Source organism: Xiphophorus hellerii, chromosome 23, assembly GCF_003331165.1.
Source record: "Xiphophorus hellerii strain 12219 chromosome 23, Xiphophorus_hellerii-4.1, whole genome shotgun sequence".
NCBI lineage: Eukaryota > Metazoa > Chordata > Actinopteri > Cyprinodontiformes > Poeciliidae > Xiphophorus > Xiphophorus hellerii.
This window is the reverse complement of record NC_045694.1, coordinates 21,151,396-21,168,225: the sequence shown is the minus strand read 5'-3', so window position 1 is coordinate 21,168,225 and position 16,830 is coordinate 21,151,396. Positions and strand designations below refer to the sequence as shown.

The 16,830-nt window shown below is 40.4% G+C and overlaps 1 protein-coding gene across 1 annotated transcript in view; it reads left to right on the top strand.

The window, feature by feature from the left end:
- Positions 1–16,830, top strand: part of flt4 (fms related receptor tyrosine kinase 4) — a 56,115-nt gene extending 39,285 nt beyond the window's left edge. Inside the window, exons 12-30 of the mRNA XM_032554382.1 lie at positions 478–586; positions 1,150–1,509; positions 2,038–2,184; positions 3,047–3,178; positions 3,629–3,735; positions 5,815–5,944; positions 6,374–6,478; positions 7,133–7,246; positions 9,450–9,538; positions 9,782–9,941; positions 10,047–10,141; positions 11,609–11,731; positions 11,885–11,996; positions 12,149–12,248; positions 12,466–12,571; positions 12,672–12,796; positions 14,325–14,445; positions 14,604–14,689; positions 16,319–16,830. Coding sequence (XP_032410273.1) covers positions 478–586; positions 1,150–1,509; positions 2,038–2,184; positions 3,047–3,178; positions 3,629–3,735; positions 5,815–5,944; positions 6,374–6,478; positions 7,133–7,246; positions 9,450–9,538; positions 9,782–9,941; positions 10,047–10,141; positions 11,609–11,731; positions 11,885–11,996; positions 12,149–12,248; positions 12,466–12,571; positions 12,672–12,796; positions 14,325–14,445; positions 14,604–14,689; positions 16,319–16,532 — 2,535 coding nt within the window. The 3' untranslated portion in view covers positions 16,533–16,830. The remainder of the gene's footprint in view (positions 1–477; positions 587–1,149; positions 1,510–2,037; positions 2,185–3,046; positions 3,179–3,628; positions 3,736–5,814; positions 5,945–6,373; positions 6,479–7,132; positions 7,247–9,449; positions 9,539–9,781; positions 9,942–10,046; positions 10,142–11,608; positions 11,732–11,884; positions 11,997–12,148; positions 12,249–12,465; positions 12,572–12,671; positions 12,797–14,324; positions 14,446–14,603; positions 14,690–16,318) is intronic.

The window sequence follows — 16,830 nt, the reverse complement described above, 5'->3', positions numbered from 1 at the left end:
TTATACTTAAGAAAAATACATTGCATGTTGAGATTTGATTAAAAACCTGTAAATCCAATCGTTAAATAAGACTAATCGTTTTGCTATTTTACAAAAGTGTCCAGATTTCTGAGCTCCAAAACAGAATAGCTTACCAGTCAGGAGCCATTTCCACTGTAGAAATATTTAGAACAGGCTTCCTTTGCAGACTTCCTTTAGGAGTTGGTTATAAACACATCCAGACTCGTGTGTGAATCGCACACACACACGCCTGCACATTAAAGGAAATGGCCACAATAATGCATACTCATGCTCACACATATAAACATCCTATTTCTTTCAATCATACCAGTTTAGGTTTGCCAGTTTTTTGGCCAGTCAGCGATAAACCTGATCTAAATACAGATCACATCACAGCATCACATCACTTCCTTTTTAAATTTGCACTCTTCCTCAGCATAAATCCAACTCTTAACTCAGTTTTTCCTCTCCTAATAGATTGTGAGCAGGCTTCAGATACGCAACGCCAGCGTTTCCGTCATCTATAAGTGCTCTGCTGAAAACAAAGTGGGCAAAGATGAGTTCCCTATCTACTTTTATGTGACCAGTGAGTATGCTGGGTTTGGTGTCTCTCACACACAACCACACAATCAGTTGGTTTGATGAAAACCCAAGCTATTATTATTATTTTATAACCTGTCATAACCGTATAACCTGCTTTAAACCAATTTTCTCCAATCCATTTTCCAAATTGTGTATTTTCCTTCTTTGAATCTTTTAGATTCACAAATTATGCAGTACCTTGTGGTGGAGAAAAGATATTTTTCATTGCAAAATATTAAACGTTAAAAAAGAATGAGCACTTTTGGAGGGCTCTGTGTACGTTATAACCTGTAATACTTTAATGCCAAAGAAATCGTCTTAATAAAACTTCCCAGAACAAGGTGAGCCACTGTGAGCACCCCAAATTACATTCCACTGCACCATTTTATTGAGATACCTCAAACAAAGACCATTTCATCTGCGTTTTGTGGCTATGGGCCACTGGAAAACCTTTTGTAAGCCCTTTTTATATATTGTTGCAATTCAGATGGCTTGGCTTTAAAAGCAATTCTTTCCATAAATGCATATTGCATACCTCTCACTGCCCCCTATGTCTCTACTTTGAAGCCATTCCTGAAGGTTTCAGCGTGGATGTTCGTCCTTCTGAGAATCCCCTGGAGCAGGACAAAGTGTCTCTGTCCTGCAGCGCCGACAACTACACCTACGATCAGCTGCAGTGGTTTCGCCTTAACCCCCAGGCTCTGCAGGACCAGCAGGGCAAGCCCCAGGGGCTGGACTGTGGCAGCGTGCACCACTACGCTGAGCCCCTGCTGGCCGAGCCATCCTTCCAGCCGCACTCCAACAGCTGGGTCCTGGACTTCACCATGGAGTCCGTACGGCTGCAGGACGAGGGACACTACGTGTGCAAAGCTCAGGGAAGACGCAGCGAGGAGAAACAGTGCCTGTTTCGATACATCTCTGTCAAAGGTGAGCACAAAAAGCAACAAACACAGAGATGCTCACAACACAGGAATGATTCAGCCTAACTGGAGCTATTTCAAGTTCAGCTCCCAGCATTGGGGATACACAAGAGTCATAGCAGTGAGAAGCTGGTATTTAAATGCTAGAGGCACGCAATTACACCTACTCACTAATGCCCACGCACCTAGGTACCCACATCCACGCTTGACACAGGGAGCACCTGGTGTTTTCATGGAACAAATATGTGCTGACAGAAAACACAGTAGAAAAACTGAAGGCTAGCTACTCCTCTATTTATGCAATTATAAGGAGATTAACAGAACTTGACATTGTGCATTCTTGTTTGGTTTTCTCTGCCCTGTATGTTTTGCACACTTATCTAACGTGCCTCAGAAGCTTGACCCTGACCGGAACTGACAGTAAAGCAAATAATTTTAGCCCGTTTCTGCCCAAATTTCAGGTTGGGCACGCCTTGGGCTCGGACCATAAATCTAAACTCTAGTTGCCGTCGTGCATCTCTGTTTACCTTCACAGCCCTGGAGGCTCCTCGGTACAAGCGCAGCCTCAGCAACCAGACGGTGAACGTAACCGAGTCTTTGCGGATGGAGTGCGACGTGGAGGGCAGACCACTGCCCCGTCTGTCCTGGTTCAAAGACAACCAACCCCTCCACCAAATGTCAGGTGAGCAAATATACCCACACAGGTGATCCAGCAGAGCCACAGCTCACCTGGCAAGTCATACCCAAACAGGAAAACAAGAAGACGCTCTGGCCAGATGAGATTAAACTTACTCTACATTCAAAATACTGTGTGGTGGAAAGGTAAACAATCAAACCATCTCTATGACAACACAAGGTGGTTGCAGGAAACTTAATCAATGTTAACGGGGAAAAAGGATGGAGTTAAATACAGGGTAAGGAAAAGAGTTGAAGCAACAACCCTAAACAATGAACCAGAGGTACAACTGAAGAATTTGTATCCAAAGGTTTTGTTTTTGATAAAATGGTTCAATCAAAGTATTGACCCTGGGAGAGCTGAGTTAGCATTCAAGCAACACTTTTCACATTTTTATTTAAAAAAATTAAAAAAAAACTTGGAAAAATGTTCTCTTCCAGTTGAAGTGTATGCAATTCTTCATTTTGATTTCTCATACAACATCCCAATAAGATGCATTTACATTTGCTGTAGTAATATGTCAAAACAGCCACACTGCATGTAAGGATACAATTTCAAGAAACAGAATTAGACGGAATTTTTCTTTCATATTTACTTTCATTCTAAGAATCTCTCATAAAAGGGTGAAGATGAGTGGGTCAGCACAAGTTTGAGTGACAGCTAATTTTCTGAGTTTGCTCTGACAGGCTCCTAAGATGTGTAGGTTGATGGAATAATAAATGAGAGCTTCTGCTTGGAAGTCCAGACCTGTGACAAGAATCTTTATAAATCAAGAAAAATCTTGTGAGGGGTGAAAGAGTTGCAGCGAAGCAGTTTTCCACAGAAAGTGCAAGCAAGGGCCACGAACCATTCTCCATTTCCCCCACAGGGATCCAGCTGCATGACTCGAACCGTACGCTGAGTATCCAGCGGGTCACAGAGGAGGATGCTGGACTTTACACCTGCACCGCCTGCAACCAGCGAGGCTGCGTCCACTCCTCAGCCGCCGTGAGGGTCATCGGTGAGACAGCTACACACATACAGAAACGCACTCACACACAGATAACTCTCGGGTGCACTCAGGCCTGAAATCACCGCTGCGCCTGACCTCCTGCCTCACACACGGAGCGTGCCTGGTTTTCCAACTCTCAGACCTTTCACTGCTGAAGTTTTGTGCTTACTCCGATGTACGGCTCTCCACAAGCAAATTAAAGTCATTGACTTCTGGGACATTTTGTATGCAGAGTGAGTAATCTAATGGGATTGCTGGAAATGCCTCCAACACAAATACCTGAAAGGAGTCTGCTCAGCACACTGATTTCAGCACGATTTAATGTCGGAGAGACGGGGCAGATGCTTTGTACTACAGCACCCCCTGTAGGTGGCACAGAGGAAGGACTGAGGCAGGATGGTGAGGATGGGGGGAGGTTAATTTCTTATTATAAATTAATTTTTTCCTCCTTTTGAAAAGGTTCAAGCGACAAGGCCAATGTGGAGATAGTTATCCTGATCGGGACAGGAGTCATCGCTGTGTTCTTCTGGGCTTTGCTCATCCTCATCTTCTGCAACGTGAAACGGGTCAGACGCCGCCATTTTTCACCCTCTATGTTTGTGTCTACAACCTGCCTTCTTATCATTAATATCAGCTGCTGACAACCTTGAACATGATAACATTCCTTCTGCTGTTATTTTTACTCATTTTGTGATTAATCTAGAGACTTCCGACTCTCCTTTTATCTGTTATTCAGATATTCTTCTTTTTTGTTGTGTCTTTTTTTTTTGTCCTTTTTTTAATTGTTGCTGTTCATAAACAGTTTTTCATGAGACACGATTCAAGAAGAAAATGCCTGGGTAAAAAAGTAGCCTCAAATTAGTTTTATCAGTTTTATGGGGCACTGGGTTTTATTGTTTCTGGATGAAAAAAAATGTCCTGGCCTTTAGCAAGTGCCATCAGGCAGGGGCTGTAATGTGATTTACAAACAGTTTAAAGTCCATCATTCAAACAGTAAAGATTATTCACAAAGAACCTCTGTCTTACATTATATCTTAAATTTAGTATTTTAAATGCTCATGGCTGTACTATTAGAAAGTATGGTTTACATATTTATTCTGTTTTTTGCCCTCTTTTGTCCAGTTTTTTGTCTAATTTCAATAGCAGACAAAAATAACCTGAGTAAATAAAAAGAAAAGGTTTAAAATTCTAATTTATCATCCTGAGGTAAAAAAGCTACTCAAGCAAAAAAAAGCTTTATTGGAGCGATCATGAGCATGAAAGAAAATCTATTTCTTCTAATAGAGTTCCAAAACCAAACCTGATTAAAATGCCAAGCTGGAACATTGGGAGAGCTGCGTGAAAGCTAGTATCTGCAGCACTGGAAATTTGGATGGTGGATGAGTTGATGTGGGAGCGTGCATCACGAGGAATGACCGGCATGCTTACTGGCATACTGGTTTTTGATGGATGAGGAAGTGGGCTGAGCCCATGGATTTCATCATTTTTGTTGACCATGTCTTGTCTTCCCATTCGGAGCACTTTGTGAAATGTTTGGACTTGGTCAATCTGTTTGCAGTGGATGTTCCGTTCTCTTGCACTTTTGGACTGATATAACCAGAAGTGGACTGGAGTTTGTTTGGAGCACGTGTTAGACTCATAGTATCTCAGAGTTCGGCCCAAAGTGGCTCTCAAATTCACCGCTAGTTTTGGTTAATTTTCACATGTTTCTTTTTTTTTTAAATTTGGTGTCATATTTTGTTAATATGTAATGGCAATGAGGAGTCTCTTGTTTCAATTAGTTTCATGTCAGATGTATTAATTGTAGAATATGGTAAATACTAGATCATTATTATTTTGTCACAAAATCCAATAATTGAAAAAGGGTTTAGCTTTTAGACCTTGAAATATTTTTGGCAAGATGTAAACTATTCTAGATCTCACCAGCAGATAATCTGCTCTAAATTAAGCTGCTGTTCAAACTGTTACATTTGTAAATCACAAATGATTGAATCATCATCTGACATTTTCTTGTCACCTCAAAAAAGGCTAGAAAAGAATGAAATTATGTAAACGAAATAGCACTGCGCTGGTTATACAAACAGGTATTCCCTCTTTGAGTCGGTGGACTTAAACCATAATTACATAAATCATCAACATAATCACTCAGTGATGCTCTATAAACAGTCACAGTGACTAACGGCTTGACGTCATGTATGAGCTTTTTATGAGCAACAGCCCACATTGTCTCTCTGAGGTTTTCTTGTATAACAAAAAACAATGTTTTCTTTCATGTTATAACATTAAGCTTAGGAAAAGTTTTAACGTTTCCTCTGCATTACACTTTACCACTGTACTGGACTCATACCTGCTGTAAGATATTGCACGCATTGTTACAAATATTTCCAGGTATTGTCATGAAGATTTTTAAGTAATTTTAAACACTGATCATTTTTAAACCCACAGCGTTCTGGCTGTTAGTCGACACTTTGTCTTTTTTTTGCTCTCCTAAATGTTGGTCTACTTGACGCCGTCAAACAAACAGACAAAAAAAACAAACCTAAATGCAAAGTGACATCTTTTAGCTTGTATTCTTCCCGTCTAATGTTTATCCTGACCTCTTACCTCCTTGCCTTACAAGAATAGTGTCCCTCTGTGAACTGCAGGTTAACCCAGCAGACATAAAGACAGGCTATCTGTCGATCATAATGGACCCTGGGGAGGTGCCGCTGGAGTCGGAGTACCTGCCCTACGACTCGTCACAGTGGGAGATCTCCAGAGACAGACTCCGACTGGGTGAGCATCTTGGGAAAAGTCAGACAGAGGGATAGACAGATGGTCAACAAGGCATGTGGGAGGGAAGGGTGTGTGTGATGATGTATGCAGGGATGGTTGAGCGTTAATAGATGGGAGAAGCTGAATTATCTTTCCATTTCCAGAATCCATAACAGCATGCATTTAAATCACAGCCAGCTGTGCTGAGAGCTGCCAAGTGGAGCGCTAATGTTCAAAATGCGCTCATTTCCACAAGAGCTTTTTAAAAACGCCCCAAGGAAAAGCATCTGTTTCACAACAGAATCTTATGGCAACACGTTGTACCTTCATTTTTTTTACCCCCCGAATGCTGCAATTGGTATCATAATTTCTCCTCGTTTGTTCTGCAAAATGCCCTGCCACAACTATTTGCATAACTAGCGTCATTTTCTCTATGCTTCAATGACACAGGAAAAGTTTTGGGCCACGGTGCCTTTGGAAAAGTGATGGAGGCATCGATCTACGGCATCAACAAGAGCAACAGCTTAAACACGGTGGCCGTCAAGATGCTAAAAGGTGAAACTTTGGGTTTAGTATGGACATTTTTTTTGTGAATCAGGCACTGTAGTAAGTCGTTGATACACAAATAATGGAAGCACATTTAAGCTGTTGAACTTAAGTACAATTGTGAGTCAATTAGGTTTGGTGAAACTGTTAGACCCCTGGGCCTTTTTCAAATTCAATAAAGTTTGTCTTTTGCGGAAAGCCTTTGGTTACAACTCAGATTTATTGTTGTGGTTCACTAGATAAACCCTCACCTAATCCATTTTTGTCTTCACCTACAGCTGCAAGGACTCAGGGGTTTCAGACAAAAACAGGAAACATGGCTTGAGAGAGGAGCCACTCTGTGTGAATTATGGCTGATTACTCATAAACTTTACTCGTCCCCAGACAGATTGGCTGGTTTGAACCGTGCCTGTTTCGCAGCTTTTACAGGGACCCCAGGAGAAGCATTAGAAAGACGTGTGAAGCCGTAAACAGCTTCAAAAGGAGGTTCAGAGCTGAGTGTTAATCAGCCGCACCTGCAGAAAATCTCTGCGAGCTTGTTAAAATAATTGTTCAGGCTTCCACTGTGAGCACGGGAAACATCAGGGGAAGGTGTAAATGGAGGTGCAGCACAAAGAGAAAAAGCACAGCCGTCTGAAATAAGTAATTGTGCGCGTGTTGCAGATGGAGCCACGGCCAGTGAGCACAAGGCTTTGATGTCGGAGCTAAAGATCCTGATTCACATCGGTAACCATCTGAACGTGGTTAACCTGTTAGGAGCCTGCACCAAACCCAGTGGTGAGTCCTGAGATCACCCGATTTATTTTTATCTTTGTATAAAAACCTCATCCTATCAGTAATTTTAAGTGCCTTGCAAAGGTATTCGCATTTTATCATACTACAGCCACAGGCTGCAGCATATTTTACTGAGATTCATGAGATGGGCTGAAAAAAAAGTGGTTCACAACTTTACTATAAAGTTACAAATTAAAAACCTGAAACTAAATTTGTTTACAACCAAACATATATGTCATAAAATGGTGTAAGTGAAATGATTTTGCTGCCTTTAATTCAGGAACATCTTTTTGATATTTTTAGCATTCATTCCAGTTTTTATGCCAATAAACCAAATAAGAAACAAAAAGATCCTTTCCTAAACCTGTACATCAGTAAGACATGTGGAGCACATTATTATTGGTGTACATCTGAAAATGTTTATCCTACACAAAAGCAGCCTAGTAAATAATTTCAAGGTGAGGGGTGGGGGACTCAAGCTGCAGAATGTCTGAATATGCTAAGGAAAAAAAATCATCTTTTTTTCTGCACTGTGCATAATTATTTGACAAGTTGCATTTCTGAAGTTTAATATTATGATTGAACACAAGCAGTGTGCTCTGTCAATCTAAAATGTTAAACCTTTCACTGGGGAATATGCAAGTGTGTGTGTGCACAGTTATTATGCAACAATTAGTGTGAATAATTATCATCCAGCTAAATGAATATAAAATGCTCCCATCCTGCCTTTTTATACGGTTAAGGTAGAGTAATAAACGATTCAAATTTCTGACATAACAAGCAATGTAGCTACTCTTCTTTCAAATAACAATCAGAAGATTTCATGGAGTCCATCGGTTCCTGGATCTGTTGATGATCAATTATTTTGTGCGGCAGCAACCAGATCCTCCCAGACACTGTTCAGAGAGGTGGACTGTGTTTCTTCATCGTACGGTCTAAGAAGAGTCCACAAGTCCTCAACATGGTTTAGTTCGGGGGTTTTTTAATTTACTGTTTCCTCTTTAAGTAAGATCTTAAATCTTTACTGCACCACAGTGTTGCCCTGTGTACGTCTCGAAAGGTGCAGACTTGTTCCTGCGCCTCTGTTTAGAGAATAGAATAGAATAGGATTCAACTTTATTGTCATTGCACTGTCACAAGTACAAGCAACGAAATGTAGTTTGCATCTATCCAGAAGTGCTCTACGAGATATAAATATTTATTTACAGGTGTACAAGACTATGTATGTATGGACTATAAGGGGTTATAGCAAGAGATATAGATATTGTGTATAAATATAAATATGGGAGCTATATGCACAGATTATACAGAATATACAAGAATGTTAGGGAATGGATTATAGATAAATAATGGCAGATAAAATTTACAGGTTGTATGTGTGTGTGAAGAAAACAGTCCGTGATGTGTGTGTGTGTGAGGATAGTCCATTGTTGTATGAGAGGATAGGGGAGTACAGTCCTTATAGTTTATGTTTTATGTCGGGAGGCGTTCAAAAGCGTGACAGCTGTGGGAAAGAAGCTGTTCCGGTGCCTGGTGGTTCTGGTCCGTAGGCTTCTGTAACGCCTCCCAGAGGGCAGGAGGGAAAAGAGTGTGTGTGCTGGGTGAGTGGAGTCCTTTGTGATTTTCCCGGCCCTTTTCAAACACCGCTTCCTGTAGATGTCCTTGATGGCAGGGAGCGGTGCCTCGGCGATATACTGGGCAGTTTTCATCACCCTCTGCAGCGCCTGCCGGTCGGAGACAGAGCAGTTCCCATACCAAGCTGTAATACAGTTGGTGAGGATGCTCTCAATGGTGCAGCGGTAGAAGTTCGTGAGGATCTCTGAGGACAGGTGGTTCTTTCTCAGGGTCCTCATGAAGAAGAGGCGCTGATGCTAGAGAAAGTGTCTTTTAAAACCTGCCAGTGGGTTTGGGGTTTGATTTTTTAAATTAATCTTCATTGATTTAGATTTTCTTTTTCCTGTCACGCCTAATAATTATACACACTGCGATCTACAGTAAGTTGTTGGTCTACTGAGGTATCCATTTACATAAATGTACATCTCTCGTATGCTGCAATCCACTAAACATTCTGGCGAATAAAATTTGCATCAAATTTATACATAGCCAAAACGCTCACTCGTCTCATTATTATGCACATAGAAGTTGTAGATCAAACTCCTTTCTGAGTCAATTCTATATGTAATGTTTCAAACTTCTCCATCAACAGGTCCATTGATGGTGATAGTGGAGTACTGCAAATATGGGAATCTTTCCAACTTCCTACGAGCCAAGAGGGAGTTCTTCCTTCCCTACAGGGTATCGGAGCTCAGCAGCCACTGAAGCATTCTCAGCATTTCTAGAATCGTTTCTGCTCTGATTGTGGCTCAACCGCTTTTCATGCTATATTTACTCCGTGTAATATTTCCATCTATGTTTTGTTTTCCCTTATGTAATTTTTTTTTCTTTAACAGTTTCAATCTGCTCCAACATACGTAACTCTTTTAGAATTGATTTTCTTTTTATTTTTGGAGATGAATCAACAATCTGTGTCCTATTTAGGACCGCTCACCAAAAACCCAGAGCCAGATGAGGCGGATGATCGAAGCCGGTCAGACGGATCAAAGAGCTCGGCGGACTCCTCCGGCTTCCTCCTCGCCGCTCGGCAGTCCTCGGGTTACATCATCCAAGGCATCCAATCAGAACCAGGCGGTGGAGAAAAGTGAGTCAGCTTCACATCGTCAGAGTTATGAATTACACCACTCATAGTTTCCAAATAAAGGCAGCTCGATGATCTTTTCTTTCCTCCTCTGTGTTCTCGCTTTAGCGGAGGACCTGTGGAAAACCCCGCTGACCATAGAGGACTTGATATGCTACAGCTTCCAGGTGGCTCGTGGGATGGAGTTCCTGGCCTCCAGAAAGGTTAATGTCACCGTTACGCTGTGAAAAAGGAGCAAATGAGGCTGTGTGGACTAGATGGATCAGGTTGAAACCTGGATCTTTCATGTAGAGCCATCTGTGGCTCATCCAGTTCTCTTATTCAAAGACAGAATTTATCATTCTGCTTATTTCTTCTGCTCAATAACCAATTATGTGGTTTTGATTTAACTTTTAAAATGAACTTCAAATAAAGATTGTATATCAAAGAATATTCACATACAGGTACTAAAATTAAAGATGGCAGTCATGGTTCCAATAAAAAAGTACATATGAAATGGAGCTTAACTTGTATACCTTATGATAAATAATACACTAATTTATTAACCAATGACTGAGAGGTCACATACTGAAAAATATATATTTTTTTCTTTTCCCATTAAATGCATCATAATTCAAAGTGTCCTCCACTTTTGTTCCCAAGACAAATTCTTTACAAAACCTCAGGAGTTTAGTGAGGAATATAGAACAATAATCCTAATTAAAACTAATTTACACAAATTAGATCATGTGTGTTGTAGCCCAAAAAGGAAGCTGAATAAACAAGAACAGGGAAAAAAACGCCATCTATTTTCAAGTTATATCTCAAAGTGTCAACTTATTCCATATAATTATCTAACAAATGTAGTTGCTAGTTAAATTACAGATTTTGCATGTGAAACCTTTGAAGAAATATTAAGTACATTTAGGGTATCATTAGAGTGCCAGTTATTGATTCAATTTATTTGTATAGCATCAACAAACGGATCAGCCGCAGAAATTCAAAATCGAATCATAAAATCTTATACAGAGTCAGCAAGCATCATGGAATCTAATTCAATCCAACTTTACCAATGCAGGAAAGTTCAGGTTATAATCTGTAAGATGTTTTCTAAGAAAATCCAACCAATAAATTTTAAGTACTAATTTGAGGTTCAGTTTCCACAAATTCAGTCACTTAATCGCATAGTTACAGGATCTTTTTCTTTTTGTTAGCTTTTAACTTTTCTAGTCTAGAATTTTTCTAAGTTTAAAGTTGAGATTAAACGATGCATCTACAATTACAATTAATCAATAACACAATATTATTATTTCTACTATAATTAGTAATTATAGCAAATAATTACTAACAGCAAATTAAATTGAAAAAATGAGGTGACATTTAAGAGCTAATTTTAAATCAAATAATTGTCACAATAATAATCACAGGGTTTGAATTAAATTGGGATGTAATTTATATAATTATATAGCTGGAGCCAAACACTGCACACTCTCTCACATCCGCATTTTTAACAAACAAAGCAAGAACATTTCTCTTTGCCTGCTTCAGATAAAAAATTTAAAAGAAAATTCCCACACTTCAGTGGAGAAACAAGGTAGGAGACAATGCACTGAAACGTCTCCATGCACAGACACCTGTCTGCAGAATACTGATGACCGTGTGTGTGTGTGTGTGTGTGTGTGTGTCTGCAGTGCATCCACAGAGATCTGGCGGCCCGGAACATTCTCCTGTCAGAGAACAACGTGGTGAAGATCTGCGACTTCGGCTTGGCCAGAGACATTTACAAAGACCCAGATTACGTCAGGAAAGGCAACGTATGTCTGTCTCCTTCAGTCCCACCGAGCACCGTTATCTCCTGCAGCTGGACAAGAAAATACTTTGTGTTATTGTATTAAACCACCCACATGATGATTACATTTGAGTGTTTTTGCTCCTGTCACGCTTTATCTGCTTCGGCGGCCTCTCAGGCTCGCCTGCCTCTGAAGTGGATGGCCCCAGAGAGCATCTTCGACAAAGTGTACACCAGCCAGAGTGACGTGTGGTCTTTTGGAGTCCTCCTCTGGGAAATCTTTTCACTCGGTAATCTCAGAATCGGACCACACTTGAGGTCCGTCGTTTGTTATTCATTCATATCAAAAAAGCGCAAACTCTTGCAGAAGTGGGCTTGTTCCCCAACCCCGGTCTCTTGACATGTTAATTAATGCGCCGGTCTCCCCTTTGTGTGCACGCAGGTGCTTCTCCGTATCCGGGGGTGCAGATTGATGAAGACTTCTGCAAACGGTTGAAAGATGGCGTCAGAATGAGAGCACCGGAGACGGCCTCTCCTGAAATGTAAATATTTCTTCCTCGTATAAAGGAGAAATGGGCTTTCTTTGCCTGTCAAGTAGGATTTATGAGTTGAAATCCCTCTAATTTATCAAGCCAATTTCTGCAGCCAAGTGTCATTCAGCTGACGGGCACGCTGAGGAAATCAATCAGGATTTAATTTGTGTTGCCAAGTTAGAAGATGATGTGCTGTTGTTGTGACTGTACTGCCCTCTACTGGCAGATACGGCATCATGCTGGCCTGCTGGCAGGGCGAGCCCAAAGAGAGGCCGATGTTCCCTGCTCTGGTTCAGATCCTGGGAGACCTGCTGCAGGACAACAGTCTACCTGTAAGTTCTCCTGGATCTGCAGCAACAACCAGAACCTTTATCCGCGGTTATTACAAAACACAGTGTAGCTCTGGGTTCAAGTTCCTCTCCTTCCCCTCAGGATGGGAAGGATTACATCCCCCTGAACCACTCGCAGAACTCGGAAGATGACGGTTTCTCACAGACTTCATCTCGTCCTGCGTCAGAGGAGGAACTGAGAATGGCCTGCAACGCTCTGCCCACAAGGTACCGATACATCCTGCACACACAACAAGCTGGGTCACGCAATGAAAGACCAAATGACGGCACATTTCAGTTTTCTTGCTGCTTCATAGATCATCCACCTTACTCAACGGTGGGGAAGAGCAACGTTTCTAAATGTTGCCTGTATTTAACACCAAACCCATCTAAAGTGTTAGCCTCTCCAGATGAAGACACACAATTCCAGTTATATTATCAGTAGAAAATGGCAGATTCCAAACATTTTTATCTGATTCGACAAAAAAAAAAAAAAATCAAAATTTATTCTGATAGGCCTCCTGAACAACCTGTTGGCAGGTAGATTAATCAGGTCAGTATCATTTCTCTCTTTGTGTTTTATTTTCATGTGGACATTTTTTATTGGAAAGCATCTGTTTTTTTTTTTTTTTTACTGTAAAGGCTGCTATATGCACACAATTCACTTACTTTACTCATACCAGTCAGTCACTCAATGCAATCAAGTGTCTCCTTATAACAAAACTTTTTCCCATTTGACCTAATAACTGAGCTTGCATTGTTTTATAATTAGGTTGGAACTGAAGCACATGTAGCTGGCTTTGACTTTGTCTACATGTCTGGATTGATTTATATTCTCCTGTAAATAAAATAGATGTTTGTCTTACAAAGTCCCTTGAGACAACATTTGCTGAGAATCAGAGTTGTATAACTAATATGGAGGGAATTAAATTAAATGTGCTCTATACAAAAAAATTATTTTGGGGTTTATTTAGGCTTTTTTTCTTTTTCTGGTCATTATTTTGCTGTCAAGACACAAAAAACCTGAATCGGTGGCAATGGTCATGTGTTTTTTTGGGGGGGTTTTTTGACTCGAATGATGTAACAAAAGTGAAAGAGAAAATCAGATTTTCTCAGGTGAAAGCCATTTTGTACGGTGATATATTAAAGCAACCAACATTTGGCAGAAATCTGATAACCTATTTTTGCTAAATAAATGAAATTATGGAGAGTTGGAAGAAGTAGATATGCGTACCAACTCGTACTGGACTCACCACTTTGTTTTAAAGAAATCTTGAATCTTCAAATATGTTACAGCAGAACTACATTATATCTTTTACTTAATGAACACCATTACTGTCTAAAAATAACATCGATCATAAAGATTCCACAAAATGTTCCCTAATATTGCACATTCATTGTCATTTTAATTCATATTTAAAAAATATAAAGACAAATATGCAACAAGGCTGACTTGGATTGGCGTCGATAACTTGACGTGAGATTCTGAGAAGAAAAAGTTGGAAGGTGTGGAAACCTGAATAAATATAACGTTGGTTTGATCCTTAACTGGTACGATGAAAAATAAAAACTAAATATGTAAGAATAAACTGTAGAAAATGTTCTGTATTATCTTATTAGGATAATTAAATGTTTAAATTCATCTGTTTAATCCCGGAACCTTCTGTTAGGCATCAAGTACAAGCTGTTTTTGTCTTGTTTGAGCTGCATACCTTGCGGTTTTAACCTGAGAAGCTTTTCTTCACTTCCTGTCCAGGTATTATAACTGTGTTCCCTTTGCCGGCTGTGTGTTTGTGGGGCCCTCTAAAATATGCCAGCCCAGAGTCGAGACATTTGAAGATATGCCCCTGGGGATGAATTCACAGAAACCTCCACAGGTAAGCTCTTTGATTCCCTTCTTACTGACTGAAACCAAATGATGACTTTGTTTTATTTCTGAATGATTTTGGTCTTTGGGGATTTTTCTCCTCGGATAATTACCGGCAAGGCGCTGCTTTCCAAACCTCTACCTAATTTACATGTTGCCCTCCTCCAGGACAACCAGACCGACAGCGGGATGGTTCTGGCCTCTGAGGAATTTGAGAGAATCGAGCACAGCCACCGGGGAGCCGTGTTGAAAAGGTTTGTCACTCAAAAAAGCTACGCTCTGCGTCACCGAAAGCGGAAAGTGACACACGAGGCGGGTTTTGAGCACGGATGTTGAGCGGCAGCGTTTCACATTTTGCCGTGATGCGCGCTCATTGCTCACCCAAATGACACCATTTCAGAGCAATGAGCAAACAGATGATGCTCCACATGTTTCAGTCTACATGAGAAAACATTCTTCCTTGGCAGGAAGAGGTGGAGGAGTCGCTCGCTGTTTCATGTGCAGCGAAACCAGCTCTGCAGAGAAAATATGCATGAGCAGGCTCTCAATCTACATATGACTCATTTAGACCTTGGGGCCCCATTTTTAGTCATGTTTTGAGAAGCGCTTTTCAGAAAATATTTGAGAAATGACATCAGCTGCGAGTAGAAATGAAGACGAATACCGGACCCAGCAACTTTGCAGAGTGTAAAAGAGGATCTTAAAGACAGTTCCTAGCTGTCAGAGCTAAAACAGGTTACTGTAAGTCACACAGATGATGTATTCAGTCTTAACGAAACTCAAAAAGCCGCAATCACACCTAAATCTATCAAGTTTTCTGGCAGCTCTTTAAAGCTTTCCTAAATTTAAATGATCAAGCAATATTTAAAGTAATACTATTTAATTTGTGAGCAATAAAGAATTGCATGAAGTAGACTTTGAAAAACCATGAAACACTTTGAGTTCTGGGTGTACAGTTCTTTGCAAAGTTTTCATACTTTTTGAAATTTTCAGTCTCAAACTTTAACGTATTGGGATGTCATGATGGACCAGCACAAAGTATTGTGTGGATGACGGTTGTATAATTTAAAAACTGTATTTCATTTGTTTTTTTTTACAAACAAACTAAAACGTGTGGCTTATATTCATATTCTGCCTCCCAGACTCATTTTAGCACACAAGTATGTTTAGGAGCTTCTGCAACCTCCAGCTCCACACCCACATGTGGGTCTTTGGCCACTGTGGCTCTTGCAAAACCAAAAAGGAAATGTTTATGACTATGGATGCAATAAGAAATGTTGTTTTTTGGAGAGTTTCTGCAAGTTCTTGTGCAAAATCTTAATATTTTCAGCAAGTTTCTAAAAGTAACTAGTTTATATGCTACCAATTTCTTTGTCAATGTTAATATAGATAGAAAGTGCTCACCTCATTCTACAAAGTGTTTTTTTCTTTTCTAAAACACATTTCCAAATACATTTTAGTTGAAATTTTGTTGGCTTTCATAATAAAACATTTGATGTAGTACAAAACAGTTTTCTGTAGCTCTAGGTGAGTTTTCATTTGTAGCAGCAGGGGCTCTTTGAAAGAAAAAGGTTGCCGACCCCTGACCTAAATCATCCTGCAGTAGCTTTAATCTCATTGTTATGCTAGAAGATAAAACGCCACCACAGTCATCAGACTTTTGTTGCCTCTAAAACATTTTGTTCCAAGATTGGTCTGAATTTATCTCCCCACATCATCTTTATAGTACTTGAGTGACCTTTTTACCAAATATGTTGCAGTAGTGCTCTTTCTCAAAGCAAATTTTGGTTACTCCAATACTAATCTAACTGGAGGCCGCGTTGCTCAGTTATAAACAGAGGTGGGTAAAGTCTGAGCTCTGACTTTTGTTGCCGTCTCCCCAGTCGGATGAGCAGCACCAGCAGCACGGAGCCGCTGACGGCCTCCCACTGTTCCCTGGGTCAGAACGGCGGCAGCTCCGGACTCCGTCCCAACTTCTTCAGCCAGCTGACAGGACAGACCTTCTACAACAACGAGTACGGTCACCTGTCTGAGGAGGGCTTCTGTGACTTCTACTCGTCTCCAGGGACCGCTTCCTTGGCCTCATCAAATGTCTAATATTATACCACAGAAGAAGACCTTTGCGCAGATAACATCTTGCTAGTATCGACATGAGTGAAGACCTCCTGAGCAGAACCGGCTTTTCATTCTTCCTCAACAAATGGACTTATAGATATGTGCCTGAAGTTCCTCTAACCAGCCACTGGGTGGCAATATTATGACAAAAATGATAAATCATTTTCTATACATACATTTATATTTTTATGTTTTATATGTAGTTTTCCTCTCCTTTTTTTACATGGTATGACTCACTTAGTCAGAAATAAAGACAATTTATCCCTTCTTGTCTCATTAA